Here is a 24195-nt window from a genome sequence, read left to right as displayed (position 1 = left end):
ACAGGGGTGGGACTTGAATTGGACAATCCATCCATCCATTTTCTACCGCTTGTCCCGATCCTCAGTCAATCAAACCTAATTTATAAATCCCCTTACATCAGCTATAGCTAAACCAAAGTCCTGGACAATAGTGCAAGAAATACAGAGCATAAAAGGAGAGCAAATAATAAATGTAATAAAACAAGAAAAAATAAGTTAAAATTCATAAAAGTGTCACCGTAATTCTAAATACCAAATGCAGCACGGAATAAATAGGTTTGAGTTTAGTCTTAAACAAACAAAAATGTGCATGATGTTCCGTAGTTCAGCTGGTAAAGTATTGTAAAATCTGGGACCAGCTACGGTGAAAAACCGATAGCAAATGTTCTGTATATAGATCGAGGAACCTGTTGCTGGTTGGCAGACTGTAGAGCTCGGCTGGTACGATTCATTTTTAAGAGTTTCCACAAAATGGATGGTTTCGTCCTATGAACTGCCTTAAAACCAAAACAAATCCACCTAAAACGGACTGGAGGCCAGTGCAGAGAGTGCAGAACTTCAGTGATGCAGCTCTGTCGTCGAGTGTTTGTCAAGAGTCGCACTGCAGCATTTTGTACCAGATTTATAGAGAACCGTTTGACACCAACAAGGCTAGGACTGATAAAAGCATAGATAGCAATTTTAAGATTTTGCTATCTAACAAAAGGCTTTACTTTAGGCAGAAGGCTCAGCTGAAAAAAAAACCTTTTAACAACACAGTCAACTTCCTTGGCAAAAGTCAGATTGTTGTCCAGATTAACACCCTGATTCTTCCACTGGTTTGCAGTAGGGGGCAAAATAACCTAAATCAAGGACAGCACTAGGGAAAATGTTAGATCCAAAAATGTTGTATTCTATTTTGGACTTATTTAAATGTAAGAAATGGGCTTCACGGTGGCAGAGGGGTTAGTGCATCTGCCTCACAATACGAAGGTCCTGAGTAGTCTTGGGTTCAATCCCGGGCTCGGGATCTTTCTGTGTGGAGTTTGCATGTTCTCCCCGTGACTGCGTGGGTTCCCTCCGGGTACTCCGGCTTCCTCCCACCTCCAAAGACATGCACCTGGGGATAGGTTGATTGGCAACACTAAATTGGCCCTAATGTGTGGATGTGAGTGTGAATGTTGTCTGTCTATCTGTGTTGGCCCTGCGATGAGGTGGCGACTTGTCCAGGGTGTACTCCGCCTTCCGCCCGATTGTAGCTGAGATAGGCTCCAGCGCCCCCCGCGACCCCAAAAGGGAATAAGCGGTAGAAAATGGATGGATGGATAAATGTAAGAAATAATGTGTCAGTCTTGCTTTGAGGTCTCATCCATGCATCCATCCATACATCCATTTTCTACCGCTTGTCCCTCATATGCAGTTAAAAATTGAATTTAGTGAGTTTGTCGTGTTAAGAAAAACAGTTCGTTTTTAAATTTGCAGATCGTCAGTATAGAAATCAAAGAAAAGGTTATGCTTGTCCATAACTAAACTTAGGGACAACAAATATAAGGAAAACAATACTAGCCCAAGAATAGATCCTTGAGGAACTCATTGAGGCAAACATTCATCTGCGTCTAAAAGGTCATTTGGGTGAAAAGGGATGCTTTTTACAGTGCATCCGGAGAGTATTGACAGCGCTCCACCTTTTCCACATTTTTGTTATGTTACAGCCTTATTTCAAAATGTAATAAATGTATTTATGTCTTTAAAATTCCACACGCAATACCCCATAATGAAAATGTGAAAACATGTTTATGTTTAATTTGGCAAATATATGAGAAACAAACTAAAAAGTCACATGTACATAAGTATTCAAAGCTTTTTGGTCAATACTTTGCTGATGCACCTTTGGCAGCAATTACAGCCTCAAGTATTTTTGAATATTGTGCCACAAGCTTGGCACACCTATCTTTGGGCAGTTTCGCCCATTCTTCTTTTACCCATTTCTCTTTGCAGCACCTCTTAATCTCCATCAGGTTGGATGGGAAGTGTTGGTTTTCATCCAGGATGTCTCTGTACATTGCTGCATTCATCTTAGTGACCAAAAACTCGATGGTCACTTTGTCAAAATCACGGCATTCCTCTGTGGAGAGAAGAACCTTCTAGAAGGACAACCATCTCTGCAGCAATCCACCAATTGGCCTGTACAATATAGTGGCCAGGTACGCCACTTCTTAGTAAAACTTTTGCCAACATGCACCTGAGAGACTCTCAGACTATGAGGAACAACATTTTCTGGTCAGATGAGACAATTATTTGACTCTTTGGCGTGAATGCCAGGCGTCATGTTTGGAGGGAACCAGGCACCGCTCATCACCCATACAGTGAAGCATGATGGTGTCAGCATCATGCTGTGGGGATGGTTTTCAGTGGCAGGAACGAGGAGAATAGTCAGGATAGAGGGACAGTTGAATGCATCAATATACAGAGACATCCTGGATGAAAACAAATGCTTCCCATCCAACCTGATGGAGCTTGAGAGGTACTGCAAAAAGGAATGAGCGAAACTGCCCAAAGATAGGTGTGCCAAGCTTGTAGCATCGTATTCAAAAACTTGAGGCTGTAAAAGTTGCATCAACAAAGTATGAGCAAAGGCTGTGAATACTTATGGACATGTGATGTTTATTTTTTTTTATTTAGTTGTAGTTTTAACAAGTTTGCTTATTTGTTAATATGTATGTAGAATGTTGAGGATAAAAATGTGTCTATTCCATTTTGGAATAAAGCTGTGACATAACAAAATCTGGAAAACATGAGGCACTGTGAATACTTTAAGGATGTATTGTGTTTAAGTATGTTTGAGTCATGGTGTGTCCGCATCTTCAGTGTGTTTGGATGAGAACATCATTTGTCATGAACAAAATGATGAGATAACTGCGCAAATATTCCCGTTGAAGAAACATAATGACACATATTTACCAGATTGTTTAGAAGTGTTAGTAAGCAGGTTTATACAAGGTCTTAGTGCATTATTCTTTTTTTAATGATGACCATTTTATATGGATGATCCTGTGTTTTCACAGAATAACATCAAAGGAGTGCAGTGTTGTGTTATAAGCATTTGCATAATAGTTCTAACGATTGTATGCTTTGTGAACTGTGCTGGGACTTACTTGTGATGCAGAAACTGATATTCTCAGACGCACATTATTTCCATTATTATTTGCACACATCACATAAATACTACGGTATATTCTACTATAAGTGGCCCATGTGTTTTCTACCTAGTTAGAAAAATATCACACCATTTTAGAGCCCTGGCCTCACATGCAGTTTGGTTCTGCATGGCAACAACTTTTGAAAACAGTCAACAAATGAGAATCCTTGTTGAATATTCAACAAAATAGCCAAATCATACCTACCTTACACTTTCTATAATAACTAATACTTATTTTCACCTCTTGGGATTAAATATATATACACAACACAATAACACAGATTAAATGTGACCGTTTTCAAAATAAAACTGTGATGTGTCATACACAAAACAATGTATCACTCGCAGACATTACAGTGGAATACAGTGATGACATACATGTATGTTTCTGTCCTGCTTCAGCATGAAGTGGGTACACCAATGTGAAGTAATGCAATACATGCACATAATCATAATACAGTGGTACCTCCCAATTCAAAACGATCCGTCCATGACAACTTTGAATCTCCAAGTTCTTCATATTTTAGAACATGTTTTTCCTCATAGAAAATATTGCAATTATTTTATTTGTTCAAGGCTCAAACTGTCACAATTATATAACATTATTAAACTGCATAGGCAGTGTTTTAAGTACCACTTTCAAATTCTAGGCCCGGGGCCAAATGTGGTAATTTATGTTGCCCGCAAAAGCCTTAGATATAATATGCGCCAATAAAGCACTTAATCTTTCTTACTAAATGTATTGTTCTTGCAATTTTGATTGACAAAATTGCAATTGCATGTCTTTTAACTTAAATGTTACTATGTACCAATATATTCCAAACATTTTTATTCTTAAAAAAAATAAACACCTCAATATCTGCTTGTCGACCTTCAGTTGTTGATCAATTCGTATGTTAAAAAAATTAAAATGCATAAGCAATCGTGTAATAATATCCATTATACATTAATATTTATATACATTTACTGTTACAATTAAGCGGCCCTCTGATGTCAGTTATAACTGCAATGTGGCACTAAATTAAAACAACTTTTACACCACTAATCTACACAAAGAATCATCTGCTAGTCTTATTTTATTATATTATTAAAATTATTTATCTCACGTACAAATACATTTTTGTAGGCGCAAACACACACCTATTGCTTGGATTCAAAATGACGTCACGTCCTGCTCATTGATTACACGTGGTGTTCAAGCCGGCGTCTGTTATCAATGGATACAAGGTGCCGTTTAGCCTTTCTCAAAGAAAAATGCCATATGCTTGCGCTGTTTTCGGCTGTGCGAACCATTTAAATCACAAATAGGATAAACATTTCTTCAGAGTTCCTCAAGAGATAATCAAGAATGGTGGAAGAGTGCAAGATTTTATTAAAGACGGCGACAAAAGCAGCAAGCACTCCAGTCCAAGTGAGAGCCGAAGAATGCACGAGTTTGCTGTGACCACTCTGTTAAAGATTTGTTTAATATACTTTTATTGTTTAGTGTTTCCCATTTAAGCATTATCTTGATATTATTTATATTTCTTAAGACACATTTTTGCCACAAGTGTTACGAAAAGTACCAACCAACTTGGCAAGTCTAAATAAAAGAAATCAAATGTGAGCAAAACCTAAAAGAGATAAGCATTTACCAAAGGCAACAATCAAAAATTAAGCTTCAGCACTTACACAACATTGCAATCTATAGTTATATTTTGATAAAGACGGGGAAAAACATGCGTACTTATAAACAGCGCATGCAACAGCAAGGGCAAGTAACAAACATGGTGGTAGACACGAAGTTCAATCATGAAATGCAACTTTACCCGAGGCAAAAACGATGCATATTTATCCGGGAGAGTCTTGATACCAATGTCTTTGACCCAGCCACACACAAAGAAGTTGTAGACCTCCATGCTTTTCCAAGTTGTCATCTGTTTTGTTGTGTAGAACAATGTCTGGAGCACACGATAGTTCGATATGTTTGTGAACTCCACCGACGCCTAATCCTCAATCACTCGACAATTTTGAAAAAAAAAAAAAGTTTAGGGATCTATTCCATTGCATAGTTGGATTTGTTGCTCATATCTGCTTTTTGCAGGAATGTATAGGCCCCTTGTGTACTCAGTGTGCTTGCTGTACAACAGCCATCTTATCTTGGTTGACCACCGGTGGCTTTCACTTTCAGGAAGAAGTCACTTGGTGGAATACAAGCAATATATACACATATATAGGCACATACATATACTAGTCCTAAGTGACGGTAAAACCAACAAGTAATAAGTAAATAAATACCCAAATAATAATAATGTAAACCACTTATGATTTTTAGAAACCCTTATTTCTGTATGCAGGTGAAACTCAAAATAATTGAATATCGTGCAAAGGTTTGTTTATTCCAGCAATTAGATTTTGAGTCTTCTTTTGATATAATTTTAATGATTATGGCCTACAGCTAATAAAAAAAATGCTCAAATTGAAAATCTCATAAAATGTTTGGTTTTCAAAAACTTTAATCCATGATCCATCCCCACCTTCTACCATCCTAGTCACGTCCGTTGTGTCCTTGGGCAAGACACTTCACCCCTTGCTCCTGATGGCTGCTGGTTAGCGCCTTGCATGGCAGCTCCCGCCATCAGTGTGTTAATGTGTGTGTGAATGGGTGAATGTGGAAATACTGTCAAAGCACTTTGAGTACCTTGAAGGTAGAAAAGCGCTATACAAGTATAACCCATTTATCATTTATTATTTATTATCATCAAAATGATAACAAATAAAGGCTTTACATATCTCACTTAGCATTTAATGAGTTTATATCACATATTAGTTTCCATGATATTCTTTTAGTTTCACATGTACAGTATATTGAAAACCATGTCTTTGTATCTCTATGGTTGGATATTCTTTTAACCTTGCATTCAAACTCATATTTTGCATGCAACACATTATGTATGTATTCTATTTGAATTGAATTGACTGAACTGCAAACATTTATATTCAATGCACTTGAATTACAATATTGCATATGTTGCAAGTAGTGAGTAAGCAAGATAAACTTGACAGTGGTATGTTACAAAGATGATGATACTATCTAGATTCCACTGCTGGAATATTTGACACCTTTTAAGAGCCACTACTAACTTAGTAGTGATATGTATTTACAACAGAAGTAAGATGAGGTTTGATTGTGCATTATTTTTGTATGCAGGTGAAATGCTGTAAATATTGGCCTGAAGACAGCGAGATGTACGGGGATATTAAAATCACTCTGCTCAAAACGGAGACGCTTGCTGAATATACAGTCCGCACTTTTGCCTTGGAGAGGGTGAGTTTATGATCAATACATGCACTTTGTGGTTATGAAATGTCATGCAATATTTGATGTATCATATTCCGGTGACTCAGCAACCAAGTGGAGAGTACAAATGGCAAGTCTATTTGAAAGAAGATATCTGTTTGAAAGACAACCTTTATATGTACAAATGCCTGTGTAAGGGTGGAAAATGATCCATAACTGGTTCACATTCACTTTTTTTTTCATTTGTCGGCATGGGAATTGATAAGATTTTTTCCGTTCGGATTCCACTTTCAATTCTGCTTAAAGGGGAACATTATCACCAGACCTATGTAAGCGTCAATATATACTTTGATGTTGCAGAAAAAAGACCTTTTTTTTTTTTAACCGATTTCCGAACTCTAAATGGGTGAATTTTGGCGAATTAAACGCCTTTCTAATAGTCGCTCTCGGAGCGATGATGTCACAACGTGGCGTCACATCGGGAAGCAATCCGCCATTTTCTCAAACACCAAGTCAAATCAGCTCTGTTATTTTCCGTGTTTTGGACTGTTTTCCGTACCTTGGAGACATCATGCCTCGTCGGTGTGTTGTCGGAGGGTGTAACAACACGAACAGGGACGGATTCAAGTTGCACCAGTGGCCCAAAGATGTGAAAGTGGCAAGAAATTGGACGTTTGTTCCGCACACTTTACCGACGAAAGCTATAATACGACAGAGATGGCAAGAATGTGTAGATATCCTGCGACACTCAAAGCAGATGCATTTCCAACGATAAAGTCAAAGAAATCTGCCGCCAGACCCCCATTGAATCTGCCGGAGTGTGTGAGCAATTCAGGGACAAAGGACCTCGGTAGCACGGAAAGCAATGGCGGAAGTTTGTTCCCGCAGACGAGCGAGCTAAACCCCCTACCGACCCTAGCTTCCCTGGCCTGCTGACATCAACTCCAAAACTGGACAGATTAGCTTTCAGGAAAAGAGCGCGGATGAGGGTAAGTCTACAGAATATATTAATTGATGAAAATTGGGCTGTCTGCACTCTCAAAGTGCATGTTGTTGCCAAATGTATTTCATATGCTGTAAACCTAGTTCATAGTTGTTAGTTTCCTTTAATGCCAAACAAACACTTACCAATCGTTGGTTAGAAGGCGATCGCCGAATTCGTCCTCGCTTTCTTCCGTGTCGCTGGCTGTCGTGTCGTTTTCGTCGGTTTCGCTTGCATACGATTCAAACCGATATGGCTCAAAAGCTTCAGTTTCTTCTTCAATTTCGTTTTCGCTACCTGCCTCCACACTACAACCATCCGTTTCAATACATGCGTAATCTGTTGAATCGCTTAAGCCGCTGAAATCCGAGTCTGAATCCGAGCTAATGTCGCTATAGCTTGCTGTTCTTTCCGCCATGTTTGTTTGTGTTGGCTTCACTATGTGACGTCACAGGAAAATGGACGGGTGGTTAAAATCAGGCACTTTCAAGCTTTTTTTAGGGGTATTGCGTGATGGGTAAAATTTTGAAAAAAACTTCAAAAAATATAATAAGCCACTGGGAACTGATTTTTAATTGTTTTAACAATTTTGAAATTGTGATAATGTTCCCCTTTAATGATTCGGTTTCTTATCGCTTCTTATTTGGAAAGAAAAAGATGGAGTAGCATCAATTTAGTTTAGTTTAGAGGTAGCAGGACCTTACAAAGCCTACAGTGAGGTCTCAAGAGACACATACATAGCATAGAAACAATTAACTTTTTGGAAAGTGTATATGAGGAATAAATATTCTTCTGTAGAATTTAACGAAATAAAACATGTGGAAATTACACAAGAATGTAGAATTTTGGAAATGTGATAATAACATGCAAAGTGAGATATGTCAAGCCTTTATTTATTCTATTTGTGATGATTATGGCTTACAGTTTATGAAAACCGTGAATTGAAAATCTTAGAAAATGTGGGTTTTCAAAAACTGTAAGCCAGGATCATCAAAAGTATAACAAATAAAGGCTTGGCATAGCTTACTTTGCATGTAATGAGTTATCCTCGCATATTAGTTTCACATTTGAAGTTAATTGCTGACAAGAATCGACTTTTACATGATAATCCAATATTTAATGTAACCTGTATAATATAATTGTCATGAGCGTTACCCGGATCATGGCATGATTTATGTTGGTTATGTTTCTGGTTTTAGTCTGTTTCCTGGTTGCACCCTCTTTCCCTGTTTATTCTTGGTTTCCATGGGCACTGATTCTCCTCACCTGTCTTAGTTTTGCAATTAGTGTTTCCACCAGGTGTTTTGGCTAATCAGTCCCCTTTATAGTTTCCTGTCACCCAGCAGTAAGTGCTGGGTCAATGTTTGCTCCTACGCAACAAGTTACGCTCCTAGTTTCGCTCATAGTTTACATTTTTGATATTAGCATCTTTGCTACCCTCTTGTTTTCCGTGCCGTGGTGCACCGCGCAGCATTTTGTTTTGCATTCAGAATAAATCATTTATTCTCACCTGCAAGCCGCTTCCTGACATCCCTCTGCATCTGGAAAAGACGACCTCCGGCATCACAATGCCTCGCCAACGTAACAGAAAACCAACAGCAGACAGTCTCTTCGAAGAGGGCGTGGAGGATTCCGGCTACGGGACGTGGCTGGTCTTAAAGGCGATGGAGAGAGAGACTCTCCAGTATTCCCCTTTGGAGCGCGAAGACCTTTTGTGGGGGCCTGACGGTTCATTGGTCCATATCGACTCCATCTGGCCCGGGGATGTCCGCTCACAGCCAGCCCGTACGCGTCAGCGAAAGCGGAAGTCAACCAAGAAGACTTCGGCTCGCGGCAAAGACGCACCTATCCCACAATTCTTCCCTCCGGAGCACAGCCAGCTACAAGCAGCCCAGGATTCTCCTCAAATAGTTGGTAATTATAATGACCATAGTTTCAAAGATTCCTCCGACTGGCCTGTCAATCACTGGGATTGCAGCTATGACGTCATTCCGTTGTCGCCCCCCGAGGACACGCCCCCGTCTACTTTTGATGACGTCATAGAAAGAGACATTTTTTTGCATTCTGTTAATTCTTTCTGTCAGCCATTTACAAATGACTTTAATTCTAAAATTAAGCATTATCAGGACATTTTTGTTAATTCTAGGTCTAGTCAGTCCCACTCACCTTCTGACTTTCAAGCTCAGCCCCCAATTACTTTGGCCCCACCCCCTAAGGCTCAAGCTCCACCCACTCCTCTGTCTGCTGTGCCACATGCTGCTCTGCCTTCTCCTCTTCCTGTTCCAGCCCAGTCATCTTCCGAGACACCCCTCGAGAAGTACAGTCCTGCTTGGGTGGATGAGTGGTACCGGAAGGTACTGATTGAACTAAAACTTGAGGAACAATCCCAAGCGGCAAAGGACACTCCGCATGCTATTGAAGAGCAGAATAGAGGTTTTGGACAATCAAAAGGGGAGGAGCCTACCCCCCTCCTCACCTCCTCCCTCCCACCCCTAAAGACTGTTCCAGACTGCACAAGACGCGTCTGGGATCCGCTTCTTGAGGGGGGGGCTAGTACTGGGTGCTTTGCTAGTGGGCAGGCACAGCTGCGCCCAGCCAAACCCAAACCTCCATGCCTGCCTCCGCCACCAGTCCTCCGGCATGCTAAGCCGCAACCCCCTGCCCGGCCGCCACCACCGGTTTTTCGGCATGCTAAGCCGCAACCTCCTGCCCGGCCGCCGCCACCAGTCCTCCGGCATGCTAAGCCGCAACCCCCTGCCCGGCCGCCACCACCGGTTTTTCGGCATGCTAAGCCGCAACCTCCTGCCCGGCCACCACCACCAGTCCTTCGGCGTGCTAAGCCGCAACCCCCGGCCAGGCCACCTCCGCCAAAGTCACGACCAGCAACTGCTCCAAGTCTGGTTCCCACACCAGCAACTGCTCCAAGTCTGGTTCCCACACCAGCAACTGCTCCAAGTCTGGTTCCCACACCAGCAACTGCTCCAAGTCTGGTTCTCACACCAGCACCTGCTCCAAGTCTGGTTCCCACACCAGCACCAGCTCCAAGTCTGGTTCCCACACCAGCACCAGCTCCAAGTCTGGTTCCCACACCAGCACCTGCTCCGCCCACGCCGGCAGACGAGCCGCCTGCTCCGCCCACGTCGACAGCCCGGACGCCTGCTCCGCCCACGTCGACAGCCCGGCCGCCTCTGGCTCCGCCCACGCCGACAGACGAGCCGTTTGCTCCGCCTCTGGCTCCGCCCACGCCGACAGACGAGCCGTTTGCTCCGCCTCTGGCTCCGCCCACGCCGACAGACGAGCCGCCTGCTCCGCCTCTGGCTCCGCCCACGCCGACAGACGAGCCGCCTGCTCCGCCTCTGGCTCCGCCCACGTCGACAGACGAGCCGTCTGCTCCGCCCACGCCGACAGACGAGCCGTCTGCTCCGCCTCTGGCTCCGCCCACGCCGACAGACGAGCCGCCTGCTCCGCCCACGCCGACGACGTTTCCTGCTTCCATGGCGACGACGCTTCCTGCTCCCATGGCGACGACGCCTCCTGTTTCCACGGCGACGACGCTTCCTGTTTCCACGGCGACGACGCTTCCTGTTTCCACGGTGACGACGCTTCCTGTTTCCACGGCGACGACGCTTCCTGTTACCACGGCGACGACGCCTCCCGCGCCTGCCTCGCCTACGACGTACCCACCTCGTGTCCGGCGGGCCGCAGCACGGCGCCGCCCACCTCCTCGTGTCCGGCGGGCTGCACCTCGGCGCCGCCCACCTCCTCTTGTCCGGCGGGCTGCACCTCGGCGCCGCCCACCTCCTCTTGTCCGGCGGGCCGCACCTCGGCGCCGCCCACCTCCTCTTGTCCGGCGGGCCGCACCACGGCGCCGCCCACCTTGTCGTTTCTGGACTTTTCATGGACGCTTTTGGCGCCAACAGCAGCGACGCCCCAGACTTTGGTACAGGACTCAAAGACTGCTGAGGTTCTGGCGCCAGTCTCGTCCGCCTCCTCAACGGCCACAGACATGGCCGTTCCGAGGTCGCCCGCCTCGACGATTGCAGCGACAATCCACCTGCCGCCGCCACCTGACTTGTCCCCGGTGGCTTCGGGGACACATGGCCTGGCGGCCCACCACCAAGTCCTCCCTCCACCCTCCCGTGACTTTTGACTTTCTGGGGGTTTTTTTGTTGGGGAGGGGTTTCTAGTTTGGGACGTCTGGGATCCGTCCCTTAAGGGGGGGGTTATGTCATGAGCGTTACCCGGATCATGGCATGATTTATGTTGGTTATGTTTCTGGTTTTAGTCTGTTTCCTGGTTGCACCCTCTTTCCCTGTTTATTCTTGGTTTCCATGGGCACTGATTCTCCTCACCTGTCTTAGTTTTGCAATTAGTGTTTCCACCAGGTGTTTTGGCTAATCACTCCCCTTTATAGTTTCCTGTCACCCAGCAGTAAGTGCTGGGTCAATGTTTGCAATAGGCAACATTTACGTCCTCCTGTTTTTGCTCCACGCTCTTTATATTATTCTGCCGACCAGAATCCCGGTTTTTTTCACCCTTGGTGACATTTTGATTTTTATTTAGCTCCACGCTTGCTAGCGTCCTCAGTTTTTGTATTTTTGTCCTGTCTTTTATTTATTAAATATACTTAAATCTTACCTGCACTCCACTCCTGCTTGTCTCCTGCCTTGGAAGGAACACGACAACCACAACCATGCGTCCAGGACGTAACAATAATGACTGAATAAAAATCTGGTAGGAGAAAACATGCAACCTTTCTCAGACTACAATTGAACATTCACATACCAAAAAAGGGACTGTCTACTGTGGCAAATGGGTGCAAGCTTTCGACCACAACTTATTTACTGCTCGGTGACATTCATCTAGCGGAAGATGTGAACTGGAGCGAGTACTGCCCGCCTCGGAGTCAGTCAGAATCTGTCTCTCCTCTCTCGAGATGCTAATCTAAATAAGAAGACATTTATTTCAATTTAACAAACAATAGCGCTATCATGATAGGCGGTGAGTTAGTACCTGTTGTATTCAGACGACGTGCTAGCGTTACTGCTGCTGGGATGACATCGGAGTGGTTCTAAAACGTGACTTTCATTATACTGTAGTTATTGCATGCTGTATGTTCAGATGTTTCAGAATATTGCTCGTATGTCCTCTTTTTGATGAAATAGCAACCTTGCAATTATTCAGGGATGCCAGATGTCCTCTATTTAGCAGAACTCCGCTATTCTTCGAGCCCAGTGATTCTCAAACTGTAGTGGTATGTGGGCTCCATCTATAGTGGTACCCCAAATAATCACTTAATTAAATCACTAAATTAAAATCACTTAATTAATTAAACATACTTTCTGTATGTTTTTCAATGTTAAATGAGTTTAAAAAAAAAAAAAGGATTTAAATTGAAAAAAACTGAGGCTTTCATGTCTAATTTCCTTTTAATTGACCTTGTACCAGTGCATCTGTACTGTCATGAAACTGTAAACTTCTAATACATCCTTCAATCAGTCAATCAATAGGGATGTTCTGATGCCGACACGGCACTTTTTGGAGGTATTGGTATTTGAGAGTATTTGTAGCTAAATCTCCAATACCATACTAATATTTATTTTGTAGAAAACCTCGGGTCTATGACCTAAATAGAGCACACACGGCCCTAAAGTCAAGCAACTTAATAAAACACTTGAATGCCTGCAATGCAGAAGCACACAATGAAGTTAGCGCGACTGAAGCTAACAAGGCAGGACACAAACAACAAACATTATTGTGGTAAACTAATAGAATTCATAGTTTTGGATGATCAACCACTCTTAATGGTAAAGAAATTGGGATTTTGCCGCTTGTCTGGTCGTAAATACATGACCGAAACAGCCTTTCCCGACCTGTATAAGAACTCTTCTCCACAAAATTACGCGGCGCGGACTTTGGCAGCTTTACGACAAGATATTTGGAGCAGTGAAGTCACATCTTTATCAGTGATTATCTTAAAAGCACACTGGGTCCGCCAGGGGGCTACAGTATTTAATAGATAGAAACTATTGGTAAGTTTTCTTGCATTTTTACAAAGCTTTTATGAAAGGAAATGCCTTCCATAGCATCTTAAAAATGGTAAAATCTCTTCAACTTTACAATTAAACTAGATTAGAGCAGTGGTTAGCATGTTCTCCTCTCCTTCTGCCCTAATGAGTGTCCGCGTTAGATCTGCATTTTGGAATTGTGTCTATTTGGCTACTTTATTTAACATAAAGTAAATAATTGATATTTGGACATTCGTCCATCGATTCAGCATTGTCCACATTCTTAACGGGATTTATCCCACCTCTACTGGACAGTGTTCCTTAAAGGTTGTAACCTAAATACTAAACATACTTAAAACAGTCCATTTTCATAGTTGTATAAAACAACCGTTTTGGAAATGTATGTATTTTTCCATAATTGTTCATAATTTCACAGTAACTACCGTATTTTTCGGAGTATAAGTCGCACCGGAGTATAAGTCGCACCCGCCGAAAATGCATAATAAAGAAGGAAAAAACATATATAAGTCGCACTGGAGTATAAATTGCATTTTTTGGGGAAATGTATTTGATAAAACCCAACACCAAGAATAGACATATAGACTTAGACTTCCTTTTTATTGTCATTCAAATTTGAACTTTACAGTACAGATAAGAACGAAATTTTGTTTGTTTCGTCGTAAATTTGAAAGGCAGTTTAAAATAAATAAAGAATAGTGAACAACAGGCTGAATAAGTGTACGTTATATGACGCATAAATAACCAACTGAGAATATATGTATATATATATATATATATATATCATATTTTTCGGACTATAAGTCGCTCCGGAGTATACGTCGCACCGGCCGAAAATGCACAATAAAGAAGGAAAAAAACATATATAAGTCGCACTGGAGTATAAGTCGCATTTTTGGGGGAAATTTATTTGATAAAATCCAACACCAAGAATAGACATTTGAAAGGCAATTTAAAATAAATAAAGAATAGTGAACAACAGGCTGAATAAGTGTACGCCATATGACGCACAAATAACCAACTGAGAACGTGCCTGGTATGTTAACACAACACATCATGGCAAGAGTCATTCAAATAACTATAACATATAGAACATGCTATACGTTTCCCAAACAATCTGTCACTACCGATCGCTAAATCCGATGAAATCTTCTTCCTCTGTGTCGCCTCTGGTATTCGCCCCGCTCGCGTCCTTTCTTTCTGCTGCTCGATTGCTGTTCTCTGCAGCATATTTCACTACGTCCAGCTTGTAATCTGCAGTATATGATTTCCTTTTCGGTGCCATTTTAGTTCAGTCCTTCTCAGTTTTTATAAGTTGCCGCCAATGTAGATGTGATCCATTTTAATAGCTTCAGCAGTAGCGTATAGCATATAGCAGTTAATATATCATCATCCACAATGCACTTCTGCCATGACCCGCCCCCCGCCGAATTCTTATTGGTTGGCGTGTGAGTGACGATTGCTGACGTGTGTGTGACGATTGCGGACATTTTCTTCGTCGCTTACGCGAATGAGGTAAATATTATTTTTTGATATTTTACGGTAATGTGTTAATAATTTCACACATAAGTCGCTCCGGAGTATACGTCGCACCCACGGCCAAACTATGAAAAAAACGTCAAATTATAGTCAGAAAAATACGGTATATATATATATATAGTCGTGCTCAAAAGTTTACATACCCTGGGACAGGGGTCGGCAACCCGCGGCTCTAGAGCCACATGCGGCTCTTTAGCGCCGCCCTCGTGGCTCTCTGGAGCTTTTTAAAAAATGTATGAAAAATGGAAAAAGATGAAGGGAACATTTTTTATTTTTTGTTTTATTTTTGGTTTACTTAGGAGGACAAACATGACACAAGCCTCCCTAATTGTTACAAAGCACATTGTTTATATTAAACATGCTTCACTGATTTGAGTATTTGGCGAGCGTCGTTTTGTCCTACTAATTTTGGCGGTCCTTGAACTCACCGTAGTTTGTTTACATGTATAACTTTCTCCGACTTTCTAGGACGTGTTTTATGCCACTTCTTTTTCTGTCTCATTTTGTCCACCAAACTTTTAACGTTGTGCATGAAAGGTGAGTTTTGTTGACGTTATTGACTTGTGTGGAGTGCTAATCAGACATATTTGGTCACTGCATGACTGCAAGCTAATCGATGCTAACATGCTATTTAGGTTAGCTATATGTACATATTGCATCATTATGCCTCATTTGTAGCTATATTTGAGGTCATTTAGTTTCCTTTAAGTCCTCTTAATTCAATTTATATCTCAAGACACACAATCTGTATGTAATATGGCTTTTAATTTTTTTTAATTTTTGCGGCTCCAGACAGATTTGTTTTTGTATTTATGGTCCAATATGGCTCTTTCAACATTTTGGGTTGTCGACCCCTGCCCTGGGAGAATTTATGATTTCTTGGCCATTCTTCAGAGAATATGAATGATAACACAAAAACCTTTCTTCCACTCATGCTTAATGGTTGTGTGAAGCTATTTATTGGTATACGACTGTGTGTACTCTTTTTAAATCAAAATGACAAAAGAAAGTACCCAAATGACCCTGATCAAAAGTTTACATACCCCAGTGACTTTGATCTGATAACATGCACAAAAGTTGACAAAAACAGGTTTGAATGACTAATCAAGGTTCCAATCCTCACCTGTGACATGTTTGTTTGTAATTAATGTCAGGTCACAGGTGAGGATTGGAACCTTGATTAGCCATTCAAACCTGTTTTTGTCAACTTTTGTGCATGTTATCAGATCAAAGTCACTGGGGTATGTAAACTTTTGATCAGGGTCATTTGGGTACTTTCTTTTTTCATTTTGATTTAAAAAGAGTAAACACAGTTGTTTACCAATAAATAGCTTCACACAACCATTAAGCATGAGTGGAAGAAAGGTTTTTGTGTTATCATTCATATTCTCTGAAGAATGGCCAAGAAATCATAAATTCTATTTTTCGGACTATAAGTCGCAGTTTTTTTCATAGTTTGGCCGGAGGAGCGACTTATACTCAGGAGCGACTTATGTGTGAAATTATTAACACATTACCGTAAAATGTCAAATAATATTATTTAGCTCATTTACGTAAGAGACTAGACGTATAAGATTTCATGGGATTTAGCGATTAGGAGTGACAGATTGTTTGGTAAACGTATAGCATGTTCTATATGTTATAGTTATTTGAATGACTCTTACCATAATATGTTACGTTAACATACCAGGCACATTCTCAGTTGGTTATTTATGCCTCATATAACGTACACTTATTCAGCCTGTTGTTCACTATTCTTTATTTATTTTAATTTGCCTTTCAAATGTCTATTCTTGGTGTTGGGCTTTATCAAATAAATTTCCCCCAAAAAATGCGAATTATACTCCAGTGCGACTTATATATGTTTTTTCCCTTCTTTATTATGCATTTTCGGCCGGTGCGACTTATACTCCGGAGCGACTTATACTCCGAAAAATACGGTATATATATATATATATAAATATATATATATATATATTAATTTATTTACGAATGAATGAATGAGAGACCCCCCACCCCCTGCCATGGCGCTTTTGAATATCTCCCTAATGCTGAGGTCTCAAGGTTGGCAAGTATGGCTGACAGTACTTCTGTGCTGACTAAATGAGCACCGGAGAGCGATCAGTCCTCCCATAAAATGGCTGCGCTGCAAGACACACAATGGATAGATAAAATGTTTGCACACAGAGACAAGGTTTGTACAACAAAGCATATTTTTATTTGGCCTGAGGTTCGTGCTAATAGGGGTTCGTAAATGGAGGTTCCCCTGTAGGTGATTCCGTAATACTCCAGAATGATCAATATGAATTTGAATTCTTCTTCTTTTAGTTCGAATTGGAGTTGCATTTCGACTTCGTGTTTGCGACCTAAATTTAAATTAGTGGAATAAATTGGAATTTGAGAAGACCTTCTCAATTACATTTGGAATTTTATACAAGTCTCATAGACAAAAATATGTCTATTAAAGATGTGTATATTGCTTCAAGTAAGTATATAATTATAGTTGTCTTACATCACAATTGTCTGGTTTAGTTTGTATCATAAATAAATATAAACACTTGTATTTTAAGGAAGGCCTCCAGCCTTGAGGGCGACCTGAGAATGGGAGGAAAACAAGATACAGTTGGCGAAGGAATTAAAGATGTGTGGCTTTTTTACAAATAATTAGGGTTGTACGGTATACCGGTACTGGTATAGTATCGCGGTACTAATGAATCAAAAACGGTACTATACTCTGTTTGAAAAGTACCGGTTCCCGGGCATGACGGCGCATCGTCACATCGTGACATTGCTGGTTTTACGAGCAGAGGAGCATGTTTGGTAGCACACAATCACGGAGTACTTACAAGCAGACACGGTGTGTGGACAAAAAAGAGAGAACAGACGCATTTTGGCTTAAAAACTAACGATAAAGTTGAAGGTATAACACTGAAACACGCTCAAGAAGAGATGCTTTAAGACATTGCTAGCTAGCTAGCGGCAAACATCCACTCGCAGTCGGAAGTGTTTTAACTACTTCTAAATCACTAATCCTCGCCTCCATGGCGACGAATAAAGTAAGTTTCTTACAAGTATCATCCTTTCAGAACGAGGAATAGCTAAACATGCTTCACTACACACCGTAGGAGGATACTTCCACTGTAATGATACCAAGTACAATAGCATATCTAGTCGATACTACTATGATTACATTGATATTTTTTACCGTCACAAAGTCTTTTTTCCTTTTTTTAAAATTCATATTATGTTAATAAACTTAGGAAATATGTCCCTGGACACATGAGGACTTTGAATATGACCAATGTATGATTACGTAACTACTTGGTATCGGATCGATACATACATTTGTCGTATCATCCAAAACTAATGTAAAGTATCAAACGACAGAAGAATAAGTAATTATTACATTTTAATAGAAGTGTAGACAGAACATGTTAAAAGAGAAGGTCAATCAATCAATCAATGTTTATTTATATAGCCCTAAATCACAAGTGTCTCAAAGGGCTGCACAAGCCACAACGACATCCTCGGTACAGAGCCCACATAAGGGCAAGGAAAAACTCACCCCAGTGGGACGTCGATGTGAATGACTATGAGAAACCTTGGAGAGGACCGCATATGTGGGTAACCCCCCCCCCTCCAGGGGAGACCGAATGCAATGGATGTCGAGTGGGTCTGACATAATATTGTGAGAGTCCAGTCCATAGTGGATCCAACATAATAGTAAGAGTCCAGTCCATAGTGGGGCCAGCAGGACACCATCCCGAGCGGAGACGGGTCAGCAGCGCAGAGATGTTCCCAACCGATGCACAGGCGAGCGGTCCACCCCGGGTCCCGACTCTGGACAGCCAGCCCTTCATCCATGGCCACCGGACCTGTGCCCCCCCCCCCCCCACAAGGGAGAGGGGAGCAGAGGAGAAAAGAAAAGAAACGGCAGATCAACTGGTCTAAAAGTGGGGTCTATTTAAAGGCTAGAGTATACAAATGAGTTTTAAGATGGGACTTAAATGCTTCTACTGAGGTAAGATAAGATAAGGTAAGATAGTTAACTGAAGGTAAGCAGATATTAACAGTAAATAAACAAGTGGATTAATAAATTCATTTTCTACCACGTCACTCATAATGTTGACAAAATAAAATGGAAAATGACACAATATGTTACTGCATACGTCAGCAGACAAATTAGGAGCCTTTGTTTGCTTACTTTCTACTAAATGACAAGTTGTCTCGTATGCTCACTATTTTATTTAAGGACAAAATTGTTCTTCGATTGCAATAAGAAACATATGTTTAATGTATCGTAAGATTCTTTTGTTAAAATAAAGCCGAAAATGCAATTTTTTTGTAGTCCCGAAAAGTATCGAAATACATTTCGGTACCGGTACCGGTACTAAAATATTGGTACCGGGACAACACTACAAATAATAATAAAACAAAATTGCAATTCAATTTATGAGCAAAGATGGATCTGGATGCATGTCCTTGATTTCCTTTTATGTACCTTGTTATGAACTCAATTTGGACATGTTTCCTCTCTGCACGTAAAGTAAGCCTTCAAATTAGAAGTAGCACATTAAAAAGGGATTAAATACTTGATAGAGTTTGCTGCTGATGGGCTTGAAGGCCACGTGTTAATCTGGGATGATTTAAGAGTCGCTACATGGACGCGGCGCCTGTCTCTCCAACATGGCTGTTCCAGCGTTTGCCGCTGTCGGCCTCTTCCCCGTCTGTCAATCTTCTGGGGATCCTCACTGGAGGAGTTCCAAGCATCTCTGGATTGACAGTGGCACAAACACAGCATTATCAACACACTGTCACACTCGCTCTCCCTGAGCACACTCTGCTCAGTCAAATCGGCAAGAATTTTTGGGTGCCTGCAACAGCTCGTTTTTTTTTAATAGCCTCTTCCATTTTTAAAGGGGGCTGGATTTCCCTCTTCAACAAATCTATGCCTTGCAACACTTTTATAGAAGGTGAAAATTGTTGTGTGGCTACAGCCGGCCCCCCCTTGAGCTCAGAGTGCCTGAGTTATTCCTTTCTCCGTCTGTAAAACTGCAGCCGCTGCGACAGTGCGATGCCCTGGGGCCCAACTGTCCTAGAAGACCTAAGACCCCACATAAATAGTGCCCCGAGCCAAGAAATCTGTCACATCTATCACAAAGGTTGAACGTCACTAAATAGATGGAAGCATGTTTGGAAATGGGAAAAGGGCCTGAAGGATGCCTTGACTGGGATGCAAAATGCTGTGTTTTACACATTAATGTTTACTGTTTCTGTTGACAGAGAGGATACTCAACCAAGCATGAAGTCCGTCAGTTCCACTTCACATCCTGGCCTGAGCACGGGGTGCCCTATCACGCCACTGGACTCTTGGCCTTTATACGAAGAGTAAAAGCCTCCACGCCTCCTGATGCTGGCCCTGTGGTGGTCCACTGCAGGTAACCTCAATTTTTACCACCTTTACTATTGCAGCCAGTACATTTGAATAGGTTGCATTGTTGTCCGTTGTGATGCTTAAAATCCAGTTACTTAGTTGGCATATCAGCATGTCCAGTTAGGCCAAACGATTGCGAAAACATTTCACCTGCTGTTTTGCTAATGTCACATAGAACAAGCAAGCAAGACAACTTAGAAATTGGTGATTCCGAACTAGTTTTTACAGTCGCTAACTGTACCTAGGGTTGCCAACCGTCCCTTGAAAAACATAATCGTCCTTGTAAACGTCTCTTCGTGTGAGGGGGGTTCTCCTGAGGCCGATAGATCGTCTGGAGCCCGGTATACAGGTTTGAGCAAGTCTTTATTAACATATACACAAGGGTGCTGGACTTTTCAGTCAGCCGTGTCCGTGCTTCGGCTCCCAGCCGCCATCTCTCTCGTCATGGCCCTAGCCACTGCTGATAAAGGCGACAGGTGATTAGATAATCAGCCCCAGCTGGGCAATCTACTCACCTGTCAGCTGGGCTTCCAAGCCGGGCCATACACACTACATTCCCGCAATTCCCGCAGGAGGCGCGCCGACCACGCCTCCCTCCACTGTCCTGTATTTAGAGATGTCCCAAAAAGGGACACACTTTGTCCTATATTACCGTGACAATCAAAGATAGTTTGTAAAATGCTCATTAATGAATGACAAACAACAAACTTAGTCCCTACTGAGTGCTGGATCTTCGTAAATAGAAAAGTTTGTATATTGGCGCAAATTTCTGCATACGAAACAACGTGAACATGAATAATGGGTTACAGCCCCGACATATTTTAGTAAAAGTTTGGACACAATATAAATAGCAGTACAGTACCGTATATTGTACAGACAAAACAATGGGGTGATGGATCAACTTCCTATTGAATAACCAAACCAAAACAACAACTAGCTGAACTGTCCTTTTTCTATGCAGCCGCATTGCCAACACACACACACACACAAACGTTGTCTCGTAATTCAGTGAGAATCAAAAATAGTTTGTAAAATGGAACTAAGAAAAAGTACAAATTCCGAAATGTGGGAGTAATTTGATCCTATAGCGGCAAATAAGGTAAATACTCTTCTTTTCCTGTGTATTAGCGTATTTTTCGGACCATGGGGTGCACGGGATTATAAAGTGCACTGCCGATGAGCGGGTCTATTCAGGTCTATTTTCACATTTTCATTATAAGGCGCATTAAAGGGGTCATATTATTATTTATTTGTTGTTCTACATTTAAAACACTTCCTTGTGGTCTACGTAACATGTAATGGTGGTTCTTTGGTCAAAATGTTGCATAGATGAAGTTTTACAGACCATCTTCAAGTCGCTTTCTGACAGTCGCTTCAGGATGCGCCGTTTTTACGTGGCTCCACTGGCATCTTGTCCAGGATGTACCTCGCCTTCCGCCCGAATGCAGCTGAGATCGGCCCCAGCACCCCCCGTGTCCCCGAAAGGGACAAGCGGTAGAAAATGGATTGGATGGCACTTCAACAGCTTCTTCTTCCCTTCATCCTTGTTGTTCCGCTAGTTTTTAGCGCTTCCATAGCGAGTATACTGACAGATATAAGTTCAAACTTTACGCTACTTTGTATTAGAAATGGCAATAGCGGAGGATGAATGCCCCACAACAAGATGAGGGAGAAAAAGAAGGAGCTTATTGACTATGGCACGGACTATAATGGTGAACGCGTGCACATTTTTGGCACTTATGCTGATCCCAAATACACAACAGCAAGTACCAATAGGTAAGAAAAGTATTAAAAAAAAGCCATATAATATGTCTGCTAATAGGTGTCTAATAACACACCATAATAATACTCGTATGTTGAAGTACAGCATGTGTGACTACGGTAGAAGTAATGCTCCACGATCCATCAAGCGGTGCAGCTTTATAGCTTACCAAAGTCATACTAAAACATTTTGACTGATTTTTGAGCGTTGTGTGTAATGTTCTTTATTCTTAATGAAACATCAAAGTTTTAGGCTTGCTTTCTAATGTAACAGTTAAATGTAATGATTGTTGTCCCTTCAAGGATGTCAGACTGTCGGCACAACACTGATGTCATTAGGGGGTGACAGTGTTGTTGTAGTGGCAGGGACCCTGAGAAAATAAAGCAGAAAGCACACTCGCTCCAAACGAGAATCAGTTCAGTGAAGTGAAGTGAATTAGATTTATATAGCGCTTTTCTCTAGTGACTCAAAGCGCTTTACATAGTGAAACCCAATATCTAAGTTACATTTAAACCAGTGTGTGTGGCACTGGGAGCAGGTGGGTAAAGTGTCTTGCCCAAGGACACAACAGCAGTGACTAGGATGGCGGGAGCGGGAATCGAACCTGGAACCCTCAAGTTGCTGGCACGGCCACTCTACCAACTGAGCTATGCCGCCCCATAGCATTGTCATTTCAAAAGAATATTTCTAAGCATTCTACAGCACGGACACCACATTTACCTGTACTTGCTAATGTCATTTATTGAACAGGGGTGCATCAACCTGCAGGCCACATGTATCTTTTATGTGTGATAGCCATCTACTTGTCACTCTTATCATTACACTATGTATCAAATACAATTGCACAACCTGAGTTAATCCGTAATCAGGCACACCGGGTTTAAGGAAAATTGTCAATTTTTTAAGAAAATGAAAGGATTTTAAGCGCGCCCTATAGTCTGAAAAATACGGATTATAAGGCCGTGCGTGTTTTTTTTTTTTTCTGCGTAGCAATTCGTTTAAAATTGTAAAACAATTAAATGCTAACTATCACTTTTATTTGCAGGTGAAATGCAGTGACTTGTACAAAACCCAAAACCAGTGAAGTTGGCACGTTGTGTAAATCGTAAATAAAAACAGAATACAATGATTTGCAAATCCTTTTCAACCTATATTCAATTGAATAAACTGCAAAGACAAGATACTTAACGTTCGAACTGGTGGACTTTTTTTTTTTTTTTGCAAATATTAGCTCATTTGGAATTTGATGCCTGCAACTTGTTTCAAAAAAGCAGGCACGAGTGGCAAAAAAGACTGACAAAGTTGAGCAACGCTCATCAAACACTTATTTGGAACATCCCACAGGTGAACAGGCTAATTAGGAACAGGTGGGTGCCATGATCGGGTATAAAAGTAGCTTCCATGAAAAGCTCAGTCCGTCACAAACAAGGATTGGGCAAGGGTCACCACTTTGTGAAAAAAGGCGTGAGCAAATTGTCGAACAGTTTAAGAACAACATTTCTCATTTCTATTGCAAGGAATTTAGGGATTTCACCATCTACGGTCCGTAATATCATCAAAAGGTTCAGATAATCTGTAGAAATCACTGCACGTACGCGGCAATGCCTGCGACCTTCAATCCCTCAGTGTGTAAAGGATATCACCACATGGGCTCAGGAACACTTCAGAAAACCACTGCCGGTAACGACAGTTTGTCGCTACATCTGTAAGTGCAAGTTAAAACTGTACTTTGCGAAGCCAAAGCCATTTATCAACAACACCCAGAAATGCCGCCGGCTTCGCTGGGCCCATGCTAATCTAAGATAGACTGATGCAAAGTGTAAAAGTGTTCTGTGTTCTGACGAGTCCACATTTCAAATTGTTTTTGGAAACTGTGGACGTTGTGTCCTCCGGACCAAAGAGAAAATGAACCATCCGGACTGTTATAGTCGTAAAGTTGAAAAGCCAGCATCTGTGATGGTATGGGGGTGTATTAGTGTCCAAGGCATAGGTAACTTACACATCTGTGAAGGCAC

At 41.7% G+C, this 24195-nt stretch overlaps 1 protein-coding gene across 6 annotated transcripts in view; it reads left to right on the top strand.

The window, feature by feature from the left end:
• ptprub (protein tyrosine phosphatase receptor type Ub) overlaps positions 1–24195 on the top strand; it is a 531315-nt gene that overhangs the window by 467378 nt on the left and 39742 nt on the right. For all 6 annotated transcript variants that reach the window (XM_061951982.1, XM_061951965.1, XM_061951958.1 and 3 more), the window contains 2 exons: positions 6348–6464; positions 20268–20422. In XM_061951982.1, the coding sequence (XP_061807966.1) occupies positions 6348–6464; positions 20268–20422 (272 nt within the window). The remainder of the gene's footprint in view (positions 1–6347; positions 6465–20267; positions 20423–24195) is intronic.

The sequence above is a fragment of the Nerophis lumbriciformis genome, linkage group LG04 (assembly GCF_033978685.3).
Source record: "Nerophis lumbriciformis linkage group LG04, RoL_Nlum_v2.1, whole genome shotgun sequence".
NCBI lineage: Eukaryota > Metazoa > Chordata > Actinopteri > Syngnathiformes > Syngnathidae > Nerophis > Nerophis lumbriciformis.
The sequence above is the reverse complement of the archived record's forward strand: the minus strand, read 5'-3'. Positions and strand labels throughout refer to the sequence as shown.